Here is a 13,022-nt window from a genome sequence, read left to right on the forward strand (position 1 = left end):
GAATTCCAATCTTTGTTTTCATATGCGGTATCTCTGCAATAGAAAGAAATTGGTATTCAGATGTAATGGTGCTGTATAACCTATTTATGTATATCTTCTTTAAAGATTTAGTACATAAATATAAAAAAAAAAAATGTTTATGATGTTTCTTATTAACAGATACAACCAGCACTGCTCACAAGTTTTTTATTCTCCTGTGTATGGTCTGAGAACACTGATTTTCACAAAGAAGACTTAATTGATCCCTCTGATATGCTGCATTATGATGCTGCTTCACAGACAATGAAAACTTCAAAGGTAATATAATGCAAAACAGTAATGACCATGTCACAACCTATCTTGTGCTGCGTTATTTCCAACCTACTGTATGTCTTTTTACCGACTCTCTTTTGCCAGTAGCTACTACAGACCAGCATCGTATATGAGAAATGCCAATAGTATTTTAGCTATGGCCTTCTGCAGTGAACATCATTAGCCTGGAATTATTTAAAACCCATTCCTAGAAAATATCCTATAGATAGTATGTTAAATATCTTTATATTTGATATTATTCATTTTCTGGCTAGCTGCTTGTGTAGTTTAGAAAGTCTTATCTAAAACTAGACAAACATCTTCTTCCTGTTCTTTACTGACAACACTTTCTCCCTTTATCTGAATTTGCTAAGCTGCCTTTCACTTCCTGAAAAGGTTGTCAGTCTTTCTTAGACAGGCCTGACCAGCCCCCATCCTTTCTATCCTTCACCATGATCGCCTGTCTTCATAGCCTTGTTTAGGGTAGCAGCTTCTCCTGAGGGGGGGTCGTGACATGACTGGCACAATATATGAAAGAAATAAGGTACAAAGGAACATTTTTGAAAGTTTAGAAGGACACAGATCGATCTCCATTGCTCATTAGATGTGAGTAATGAGTTTTAGGCCCCGTTTCCACTAGTGCAACTTGTCATGTGACTTTGGACACATAAAGTCGCATGACAAGTCACAGCGCATTGATTTCAATGGCACCCATTTCCATCTATGCCACTTTGGATATCAGCGACTTTGAAATGGTGCCTGCACTACTTTGATGTGACTTTGATCCAGAGAGTGTAAAGTTGGATCAAAACTGCACTCAAAGTCACACACTAAATTGCATAACTTAAGAGTTGCACTAGTGGAAACGTAGCCAATAGGCTAGAGTGCGAATTTGGAGAGCGACTTTGAGTGAAGCTTTGATCCAACCTTACACTCTCTGGATCAGAATCGCATCAAAAGTTGCATCAAAGTAGTGCAAGTACTTTTTCAGGTTGCTGACTTTCAAAGATGCATAGATGGGAATGGGTGCCATTTAAATCAATGGGCTGTGATTTGTCATGCGACTTTGTGTATCCAAAGTTGCATGACAAGGCACACTAATGGAAACTGGGCTTTTGTCTATGTTTCCACTATTGCAATTTAGAGTGCGACTTTGATGCGACTTTGATCCAACTTTACAGTCTCTTAATCAAAGTTACATCAAAGTACTGCAGGTACCTTTCAAAGTCACTGATTTTCAAAGTCACATAGATGGGAACGGGTGCCATTGAAATCAATGGGCGGTGACTTGTCATGCGACTTTGTGTGTCCAAAGTCGCATGACAAGTCACACTAGTGGAAACGGAGCTTTAGGCTATGTTTCCACTATTGCAATTTAGAGTGCGACTTTGAACCAACTTTACACTCCCTGGATCAAAGTCGCATCAAAAGTTGCATCAAAGTAGTGCAGGTACCATTTCAAGGTCGCTGATTTTCAAAGTCACATAGATGGTAATGGATGCCTTTGATCAGTCATAATAGTGGAAACCTAGACATAGTGTGGTTCAGTGGCGGCCCGCCCACAGCAGGCCGCAGAGGCGCAGACACAGTCCGCAGTGTGACAGACAGTCAGAGACCAGCAGCAGCCCAGCCGGTAATGGTTAATGAAGAACTTTGAAGTGATGGCGATGCTGATTCAGAATGACTCCCTATAGCTTAGCTATTGAAATCTATTGCATCAGTCAGGGTCCAGGCCCAGGGATATATTTTGCCAAGAATATATGAAAGGGGGCATGTATATTGGTCACTGTGCATTGAAGGGGGCATGTATACTGGTCACTGTGCATTGAAGGGGGCATGTATACTGGTCACTGCATTGAAGGGGGCATGTATGCTGGTCACTGTGCATTGAAGGGGGCATGTATACTGGTCACTGTGCATTGAAGGGGGCATGTATACTGGTCACTACGTTGAAGGGGGCATGTATGCTGGTCACTACATTGAAGGGGGCATGTATGCTGGTCACTACATTGAAGGGGGCATGTATGCTGTTCACTACATTGAAGGGGGCATGTATACTGGTCACTACATTGAAGGGGGCATGTATGCTGGTCACTACATTGAAGGGGCATGTATGCTGGTCACTACATTGAAGGGGGCATGTATACTGGTCACTACATTGAAGGGGGCATGTATGTTGGTCAATACATTGAAGGGGGCATGTATACTTGCCACTACATTGAAGGGGGCATGCACTCTGGTCACTGCATTGAAGGGGGCATGTACTCTGGTCACTGCATTGAAAGGGGGCATGTACGCTGGTCACTGCATTGAAAGGGGGCCTGTACTGTGGGGTTTGTGCTAGGGGGCCTGTACTGTGGGGTTTGTGCTAGGGGGCCTGTACTGTGGAGTTTGTGCTAGGGGGCCTGTACTGTGGGGTTTGTGCTAGGGGGCCTGTACTGTGGGGTTTGTGCTAGGGGGTCTGTACTGTGGGGTTTGTGCCACTCTCAGTCAGTGTATTCCATAATAGGGTGTCTATCACAATATATCCCATAATAGGGCCCCTGCTCCCTATTGTGGGATATACTAGTACTGATGGACCCCTTGATATGTGATATATTGGGGAAATTTGTTCACGCAAGCAAAATACAGGGGACAAAATGGGTGGAGTCTATAAGGGGTGGGGCTTCTTAGAAATGGGAGGGGTCAAAATGGAAGGGCGGGTCTTGCGCCCCACCATCACAAAACTTCACCAGCCGCCACTGGTGTGGTTGCCTGTACTATGATCATTGTAGACTGTGAGCTGAGACCCCAGAGCAATTCCAGCTACACTTACACTGACAGTCGCCCCCCCCCCGTGTCCAGCTTCCTTTTCCTATGGTAGTTTTCATTTTAAGCCCTGTATATGTGCACTGCAACCCCCCACATTGCATCCTTACTGATAAGGGAGCACTGGGCAGGAACCTATGATCAGCTTCTCCCATTCTGGCTACACAGGAACAGTGCCTCTCCCTGGACGTGATGTCACTAGATTTCAGTAGCCACACCCACTTGCTGCTCTTGGACTCAGCAGGAAGAGGGATTGAAGTCATGTGGCAGCACTGAAAACTGCAAAATTAAGGTAGAAAAACTGGGATTTTTTTCATTTTGACACATAAGGCTGAACTCCGCTCACATTATTAATTGCAGGGGAGAATTTAAGGTATTAGGCTGGACTTCCTCTTTAATGCTTACACGTCTAAAGGCCGTACACACAATATGAAAATCGGATGACAGATCGTGCGTTTGTTTTTTTGGCTGCAGTCCAATCTCCAATGTATCGCAAATAGGAGAGTTTACTAACAATACTAATTTTCTCGTACGATATTGCAATAGCTTTCTGTATGCATACCCACACTGTAGCATGTGAGGGGAAATTATGTAATGTGCATGTGACCCCTGTAGCCACGCCTTGAGTATCTTTGTTCAGAGTGGAATTTTCGTGTCCAATCACATTTATTTGATCTTTCTGCATATTTCTTTGGTATTTAACTGGCAATATGGAGAATTCCAGCCTTCCAGTAGCTATACTTGGTGTTATGGCTATCCAGAATGTTCTCAACCAAAAAAAGAAAAAAAAAATAGAAGGAGAGTGGTGTAAAGAATGGCTCTTCAGCCATGCCAAGTATTCTCACATGCCACTCATCCGTGAAATTCAGCAAAATAACCCTGATGATTTCTGCGATTATTTGCGCATAAACGATGAGTGCTTCCAGCAACTCTTCTCAGCTGTCACTCCACAGATACAGCAGGGCGCTAATCACTACTCTACAGAGAGAATATATCAAGGTAATGTGCATTTTTTACCTTTAAAAAATGTTTTAGTTGTTTTTTTGTGATCAATATATTACTATTGACTTCTGCTTATTATCAAAATCAAATATGTATAATATTTAGCTAGGTATAAAATTGTTGTCTGTAGCACACAAATTGGCTTATCCTATCTGATTCCTTTTTTGCAACTTCTCGAAAACCCAGAGGAATGGTTGAAGGTGGGCAAAAACTTCCAAAAGATGTGGAACTTCTCAAACTGTGGAGGCACAATAGATAGGAAGCATGTTAGGATTGCTCCACCTGCAATCTCTGGCTTATTTTATTACAACTACAAAGGGTTCTTCAGCATTGTCATGATGGCAGTTGTTAATGTCAACTATGGATATGTATACTTGGACATAGGTAAAAATTGACGGCACTCAGATGGCAAAGTTATTAAACCAAGGAATTGTATAGGCACCTCCAGAATGAGACACTTAATTTTCCAAGCACTATGCAGAATGTGAAAGGTATGAATTTCAATTTTGTTGTTGATGACATCTTCGTATTAGGAGACCACCTATTGAAGCCCTTCCCCATGCGCGGCTTGACCCCAGATCAGAGGATCTTTAATTTATAGCCTGTCCAGGGCACACAGGGTGGTCGAAAATTAATTTGGAATCTTGGCCAACAGATTTCACATTTTCCACACCTCAATTAACCTGGCCATGTACAAAATAGACACAATAATTCTAGCAAGCTGTGTCCTTCACAACTACCTACGTCGACATGCACAGGGGTAGGTTGCTGCAGCATCAGATCAGGAAGCCGAGAGACTTGGCAGAAATATCCGAGTGGAAGGGCAGGAGCGCTTTGCTGGACTTGCATCGATTAACTGAGGGCATTCCATTATTAATTATTTTAATGGTATTGGTGCAGTGAGCTGGCAGAATGAGATGTCATTTTCTGATGTCCAAGTTTACACTTTATGAAGAAAAACATGTTAGCGTGCAAAAACATTTAACTTTGATCATTTTCTTGTTATGTTCGTTTTAAACTTGCATTTTCAGAAACTGAAAAAAAAAAAAAAGTTCACTGCTTTTAAAAAACTACTTAAATGGTTTGTCATATCTGCATATTAAGATAGAAATTTAAAAAAAGGGTGATCCTGAACCTGCACAAGTGACATTTGCTATAAATGCTATACAGTCACAGATAATGTGTTAATTGGCCATCCAAATCTGGATAAAAACAAGAAAAATGTTTTTGGATAAAACTTTTATTGATGTGAAGCAGAGTCATTGCATTTCTCAAACCGTTTTAGTAAACGCATTTTCATTAAAAAAAAGCATAAAATATTATTTTTTCGCTTACTTGGTAATTTTTTTTTTCAAGAGTTGACATTATTACCAAAACAAGTTAGCATTGTAGCCATACATTTTGCACATCATTTTTGTGTTTTGAAAGGCTCCACTCTATCTTTGGACATTTTTCACATGGTTTGTTTGGGACCACCTAAACTATGTCTCTCACTAGCATGCGAGTCCGCTAGATGTTCTGTTTAAACTATTGACCTGTAGCTGCATATAGCATACTGCACTGTTCTGACGGGAGATGATGATGTCACATGCTCTCACTCATCCAGTCATGTTACTGAGGGACATATTGGTTAGGGCAAACCTGTGAAGATGTAAAGTATGTCCAAAGATGGTTTTGAGCTTAAAGCGAAGTTCCACCTAAAACAAAAAAAATACCCCCGGGACAGTCAGGGCTAGTACATTCCACAATGGATAGCCTCTGAACTGTCCCGGGTCGCACTTACCTGCAAGAAGAAATACTTACCTTAAAAATGCATTGTCCATCTCAGGTGTGGGCAGCTGAAGCCAGCGCGATCCTCTTCTGCATCCTCTTCTGTCCTCTTTGGTCCCATGATGAACTGCACCGGCCCCGCCGTCACTTCCGGGGCTGCAGCGTCATCCCTGCGCAGCTTCTGGGCATGCCTAGAAGCTGTTTAGCAAGGTATGATGCGCCTGCACCGGAACTGACGTCGGGGCCGGTGCAGGCGCATTGATTCCTGGGAGCGATGACGTGTGGGGGTTTTGGGGGTCCCTTTCCTAATTGTCACTTTAGGATGATTGGGGATGCAGACACATGTGGCGACCGCTGCGGGGTTAAAGACCGCTGGTCCGCCATTTTTTGTGTGGGCAGCATGTCTGACTTCACTGTGGAAGCTCATACAGCATGTTATGTAGTGTATTTTCGCGCCTTCCGACACCATCTTGTGTGTGGCAACGATCGTTCCGAGCACATGTCGGCGGCCATCTTGCCGAAGCCTCCCATTTGTTTTAATAGGCATCCATTTTCCCTTGGCCTGCAGCCTGGTTCAGCCTCCAGCGGTGACATCACTTCCTCCTTTCTCACAGGAGCTATCGAAGGAGCTGGTAACACTTTGTGGGGTTCTGTCCTGCTGTCCTTTTTTCCTGTCCTGTTTTGTCCCTGCGGGGGCTCTGTGTATCACAGTCCTATAGCGGTGTGCTGGGGAGGGGTCCGCAGCGCACTTAAAGGGCTAGTTTTCAAAAAGAAAAAAAATCTTTTCTTTTCTATTATGGAATCCCAGGACAGCCAATTCCCTCCAGCTTTGGTGGGGGATTCAGGGTCTACTGCATCCTCTAACCAGTCTGATTTGGCTGCTATTGTGGCAGCTTTGGTGTCAAAAATGGATGTACTAATGTCTGAACGTGCTGCTAGAAAAAGGCCTAGGCTCTAATTTTCTTCTGATTCTGAGTGTGACATGGTTGCTGTGGGTAGCGTGGCCCTTTCGGGGTCTCGTTCTTCTAAGGACCCGCAAGAGTCTGAGGGGGAGGCGGAGGTCGCAGGGGTGGATGACTCCCCCCCTGGGTCACCCGAGGAACACGCAGCTATGGATGAGTTGATCCTAGCGGTGAAGGAAACACTACATTTGGAGGATGAGCCCACTCCTCCGGGCGTTGTGTCCTCTTTTGGTACACACAGGACCCGCAAGACAGCACAGGTTTTCCCTTGCCACGCAGAGTTTCACCATAAGGTGAATGAGCTATGGCGTAATTTTAAAACACACCTTCGTGGTGCCTAGGAAGTTTCAACTTCTCTACCCTTTTGCGGCTACTACGGCTGCGTGCTGGTGTGTGCCTCCTCAAGTGGATCACACAGTAGCCAGGTTGAACAAGTCTACCCTGCTACCCACTGAAGACTCCCCAGTGTTTAGGGATCCTACTGATAGGAGACTGGAGTCTCTTGCCCGTCATTCCTACATGGTGGCGGGTTCCATGCTCAAGCCTATTTTTGCCTCTGTAATGGTGGCTCAGGCTGTGGCGGATTGGACCACGGTGCTCAAACGCACTCTCGTGGCCGACTCTGCTCCTCCCACTACTGTGGCAATGGTGGAGCAGATTCATCGTGGGGTCATGTATTTGTGTGATGCGGCTCTGAATGAGGCCCCCTTGGCGATACGCCTGTCCAGTGTCGCGGTGATTAACCGTCGCTTAATGTGGCTAAAATGCTGGTCGGCTGACCAGAAATCCAGGAAGATGGTGGCTGACATCCCCTATGGGGGGTCTCGCCTTTTTGGGAAATCCCTGGATGAATTGGTTAACGGAGTCACGGGGGGTAAGAGCACTCTGCTACCCCAGAATCCTAAGGGCAAGCTTTTCCGCAGTAAGCGCGGCCCGTCCTTTAAGCCTACTCAGGGGTCCTTTCGTACCTTCAGGGCGCAGAACAAGGGAAAACCCTTCAAGGACCAAGGTGAACAGAAAAAGCCCTGGTTTGGCAAACAAAAATCCGGCCAAGCCGGTGTGGCGGCTCAGTCCGCCTCCGCCTGAAGGGGCGCCCTCACCCGTTAAAGGGTGGGGGACGGTTTCCTCCAACCTTGGCTGTTCCGAATCACGGACAGGTGGATTCAGGAAATCATTCGGTCGGGGTACAAGATCGAATTTCTTTCATGGCCGGCGAACAGATTCTTTCCCTCAAATCTTCATTTGACCCCGGGGCGGTTACAGGACCTGCATCAGGCGGTGCAGGATCTTCTCGCTCAGGGGGTGATTGTCCCGGTGCCTCATCGGGACAGGTTTTGGGGTTTCTATTCAAATCTGTTCACTGTGCCCAGAAAGGAGGGCAAAGTGCGTCCGATTCTGGACTTAAAAGCGCTGAACCTCTTCATGCGCGTTCAAAGGTTCCGCATGGAATCACTCCGCTCAGTGGTGGCCTCCCTGAATCTGGGAGAGTTTCTGTCCTCCATAGACCTGAAGGATGCGTATCTGCACATCCCCATTTTCGAGGGTCATCAGCAGTACCTCCGATTTGCTATCGCGGAGGATCATTACCAGTTTGTGGCGTTACCTTTCGGTCTCGCTTCGGCTCCAAGAGTCTTTACCAAGGTGTTGGCGCCTGTTCTGGGCCTGTTGCGAGCACAGGGCATTGCAGTCTTGGGATATCTGGACGATCTCCTGTTAAGATCGAGTGCCAGCCAGAGCCTGCTGTGCGATCTGTCCACTACGGTCCAGACGCTTCAGGAGTTCGGTTGGATGATCAACATCCAGAAGTCGACCTTGTCGCCTTCGGTGCGTCTCCAGTATCTGGGAATGGTTCTAGACTCTGCTCAAGCAAAGGTGTTCTTGCCGGAGGACAAGCTCCGGACCCTGCAGGTCGAGGTCAGGTCCCTTGGGGACAACGAATCCTCGTCACTCAGGACCTGTATGCGGTCCCTGGGCTTGATGGTGTCAGCCTTCGAGGCGATACCATTTGCACAGTTTCACACACGATCTCTCCAGGCGGAGATCCTAGCCAGATGGGACAGACTGCCTCAGTCCTTGGACCCGAGAGTGTCTCTGAGTCACCAGACCAGAATGGATCTCTTGTGGTGGCTTCAGTCCCCGGCTGTGTCGAATGGAAAATCCTTCCGCCCAATTCTATGGACAGTGATAACCACGGATGCCAGCCTGTTGGACTAGGGTGGTGTTCTGGGCAACCTGTCTGCCCAGGGCACATTGTCGGTGGAGAAATCCTCCCTTCCGATAAACGTTTTGGAACTGAGAGCGATCAGGCTGTGCCTGCTCTATTGGTCGGACCATCTTCAGGTCCGTCCCGTACGGGTGCAGACGGACACTGCCACTGCGATGGCTTACATCAACCACCAAGGGGGCACCAGGAGTGCCCGGGCGGCCCAGGAAGTGACCGGAATCCTGTCTTGGGCCGAGACTCATGTCCCGGCAATATCGGCAGTTCACATTCCGGGTGTGGAAAATTGGCAGGCCGACTATTTGAGCCGCCAGACCCTGGACCAGGGGGAATGGTCGCTACACCCGGAGGTGTTTCAAATGCTGTGTGCGAAGTGGGGATCCCCGGATGTGGATCTGTTTGCGTCTCGGCTAAACCACAAGGTGGAAAGGTTCGTGGCAAGAACGTGCGATCCTCTGGCAGACACCTGGGATGCGCTGGTGGTGCCTTGGCATCAGTATCGTCTGATCTATGCCTTTCCTCCAATTCAGTTGTTGTCCAAGTTCCTTCGCAGGTTGGCAGTCACTGGTGATTCTGGTGGCGCCGGACTGGCCACGCCGGTCCTGGTACGCGGACATCATTCACCTGGCCATAGAGCCTCCGTGGCGGCTGCTGATGCGAGAAGATCTACTGTCTCAAGGACCGATCTTCCATCCTGCTTTACAGTCGCTGGCTTTAACGGCGTGGCTGTTGAAAGCCAGGTCCTGAGAGACAGGGGCCTCTCCTCAGAGGTCATTCCTACTTTGATCAAGGCTAGAAAAGCCACGTCTGGTAAGATCTATTACCGTACTTGGAAAGCTTATTTTGCCTGGTGTGAGTCCAGGGGTTTCTCTCCTCATTCATACTCGGGAGGCGAGAGTCTTGGCTTTCCTCCAGTCTGGTGTGGACCAGCACCTTGCGTTGGCCACGATTAAAGGACAGGTCTCTGCACTGGCTGTTCTTTTCCAGCGCCCTGTGGCATCTAATTCCTTGATTCGCACCTTTATTCAAGGTGTGCGGCACTTGGCTCATCCTAGAAGGGAGCCCTTACCTCCATGGGGCTTGAACTTGGTTCTGTCCGTATTGCAGCGTCCCCCTTTTGAAAACATCAGGGAACTTTCGTTGCCCATGCTGTCTAAGAAGGTTGCGTTCCTGGTAGCGATCACTTCTGCTCGCAGAGTGTCGGAGTTGGCGGCGTTGTCTTGCCGCTCCCCCTACCTGGTGGTTCGTGGAGATAAGGTGGTCTTGCGACCTAATCCGTCCTTTTTGCCGAAGGTGGTTTCATAGTTCCACCTGAATGAGGACATTGTTTTGCCTTCGCTTTGTGCGAATCCTAAGCATCCAAAGGAGGTTGCCTTACATTCCTTGGATGTTGTCCGGGCGATCGGGGTTTACCTGTCGTCGACTGAATCCTTGCGAAAATCGGATTCTCTATTTGTCCTTCCTGAGGGACCTCGGAAGGGTATGGCTGCGTCTGCAGCAATCATTGCCAAATGGATCAGACAGACCATTGTACAGGCTTATTCGAGTTCCTCCCTTCCCGAGTACGTCCTGGGCCTATCGGCATCAGGCTTCGGTGGCCCAGGTGTGCAAGGCTGCGACTTGGTCGTCGGTGCACACTTTCTCAAAGTTCTACAAACTTGACGTTCTGGCATCAGCTGATGCGTCCTTTGGCCGCAAAGTTCTCTGTGCGGCAGTTCCATAGGGAACCCTGGTTTTGTACGGGTACATAGCTGTTGGGGTTGTTTTCCCCTTGGTTATTGGTTTTCCTGGGTTGTTGCTCATGTTGAGCCCTTTTTTGTTACCCAGAAGGTTACCTTCTTGTACATGTAAGGTTCCTTTCTCTGATGTGGGTGCTACGTTGCCTATCTGGCGGTTGCGTTGCCCACCCCTCATGTCTACACTACTTTTGGACATCCCTATAAGTGAAGACTGTGTGAATGGGCGGCGACTGTTGGAGGACGTAAGAGAAAACTGAATTTTTGTAAAATCTTACTGTAAAATTCCTTTCTCTGAGTCCTCCGACAGTCACCGCCCCCGCCCTTCTTTTTTGGGGTATTTTTTATACACTTTCACTGCTTGCGACCAAACTGAATTGGAATGGCTATTGCAGGGGGGTATTGGACTAGAAGGACAGCCCCCATGGGTGTGACTATGTAGATTTAATGTTCTTTTACAAGTTTTGTGCCTAGAAACTCCTGTGGAGATGAAGTCAATACCCCATAAGTGAAGACTGTGTGAATGGACGGCGACTGTCGGAGGACTCAGAGAAAGGAATTTTACGGTAAGATTTTACAAAAATTCAGTTTTTTCACCAAACATACTTTATTACACATTATTTATCTTTGTTTGTAACAGCCAGAATTGCTTTTCAAAGCCTAACTACAAAATAGGCCTACAATTTAGCTAGAAGATCGATGAAATTTTGCAATAAAGACAGTATGGTACTTGTTGCTTCTTTGCTTTGTTGTAGTTGAGCGCAGCAATGAAGCAAATTAGCCGATAAACTACCAATAGTGGTTGTATCCAAACTGGGTTCTGTGAAGGGATTAATACGAATTAATGTACTCTGTTACTGGAACTGGTAAAACACTCATGTACATGTCACTCACGGGAGGATGATACTCTTTCAGCAATGTCCACCAATGTTGGGTTGGTGACATGTGCACGCACAATCTCCAAAGTGTCCTCCTCCAAGATATATAATGTGTTGTCAGAGCTGGTCATTGTGTGAACCTCCACTTGTTCTTTTGTTCTAGAATTTGAATATAAAAAAGATACGTTAGCAAGTATTTGCCATTATTTACAGTCATATTTAACACATATGTAAACAAAATGTCCTGGGACAGTCTTTTGGGTTCATCGTCATCAATGACATTATAAGTGCAAGCACACTAAGCGAACTGAACAGGTTAGAACCAAACAATATGCTATATCTACCTGCTTGCACAAATTCCAAGTTATGCAGTGGTCCATCGATGTAAAGTTGTAGCCTGTGAATACTCACCTACCGATCTAGTACTACTTCCTAGAATACTTACCTAATGCTTGGAATCGACTCTGAATGGCTGGAACCCATACCCAAATAGTACACTGCAATACTTTAATAGCAGGCATATATATTGTTCATTGACAGACGCAGCTCCATATTCTTCCTGACCATTAGGTTATGCTGCCCCCTACAGGAGTAGGACACTAGGCAGGAAAAATCTTTACCACGCCTATGGGGCAGTCCCTGCAGGCATACACCCACTCACTTTGCTATAGGATTCAGTTTTGTTTCTGCCTAGTTTAGGAGTAGGAAGTAGTTCCCGGCTGGGACTTCGGTCTTAGCTTGTCTTTATTATTTTAAAGGGAACCTTTGTTAAAAAATGTAATTTCTCTTATCTCCGAAGACGTCTGATGATCTCTGAAGACGTCAGTGTGCTGACAAAATGCGCAAGGTAGAACGCACGACGTGACGTCACAAGGGAGCCAAGTTGGAACGCAAACCGGAAGGTACACGCCATCAGTTTGAGTTACCGCGTCCCGCTCCTGCCTACCCGCTAACCATGACGGCCACACACTATTACTATTGTTTTTTTTTAATGGATTTTATGCTATATATTTTACTATTTACCCTGAACGGGAAATAAAGCATTTTTACCACTAAAATACTACCATCTGGAGTCTGCTTTTTGCTTCCTTTACATGACCTATATGGGTGAGGAAGGCATCTAGGAAGCCTGCAGATACAGGCTAAAAGGTACCGGATCGGATCCACTATACTCCTAACCCAGTGGGGGATACCAAAAATGCGCTTATGGTTGTGCTGCTGTAAGGCAGTCAGGGCCCACCATATCTGGTGAGTGATTCAATTCTCTATTCACGTATGGAGCATGTTCCAAGGATGAGAACTAGCTAAATTTTAAGCTGAAGGGGAAGAGCACCTTAATCTCAGCACCTGCACT

At 46.5% G+C, this 13,022-nt stretch overlaps 1 protein-coding gene across 1 annotated transcript in view; it reads left to right on the forward strand.

Moving 5' to 3' along the window:
• LOC309562209 (uncharacterized protein) overlaps window positions 1-13,022 on the forward strand; it is a 127,522-nt gene that overhangs the window by 6,495 nt on the left and 108,005 nt on the right. Inside the window, exon 2 of the mRNA XM_082266328.1 lies at window positions 160-297. Within this exon, the coding sequence (XP_082122454.1) occupies window positions 160-297 (138 nt within the window). The remainder of the gene's footprint in view (window positions 1-159; window positions 298-13,022) is intronic.

This window comes from Pelophylax lessonae, assembly GCF_965119305.1.
Source record: "Pelophylax lessonae genome assembly, chromosome: 8".
Taxonomy (NCBI): Eukaryota; Metazoa; Chordata; class Amphibia; order Anura; family Ranidae; genus Pelophylax; species Pelophylax lessonae.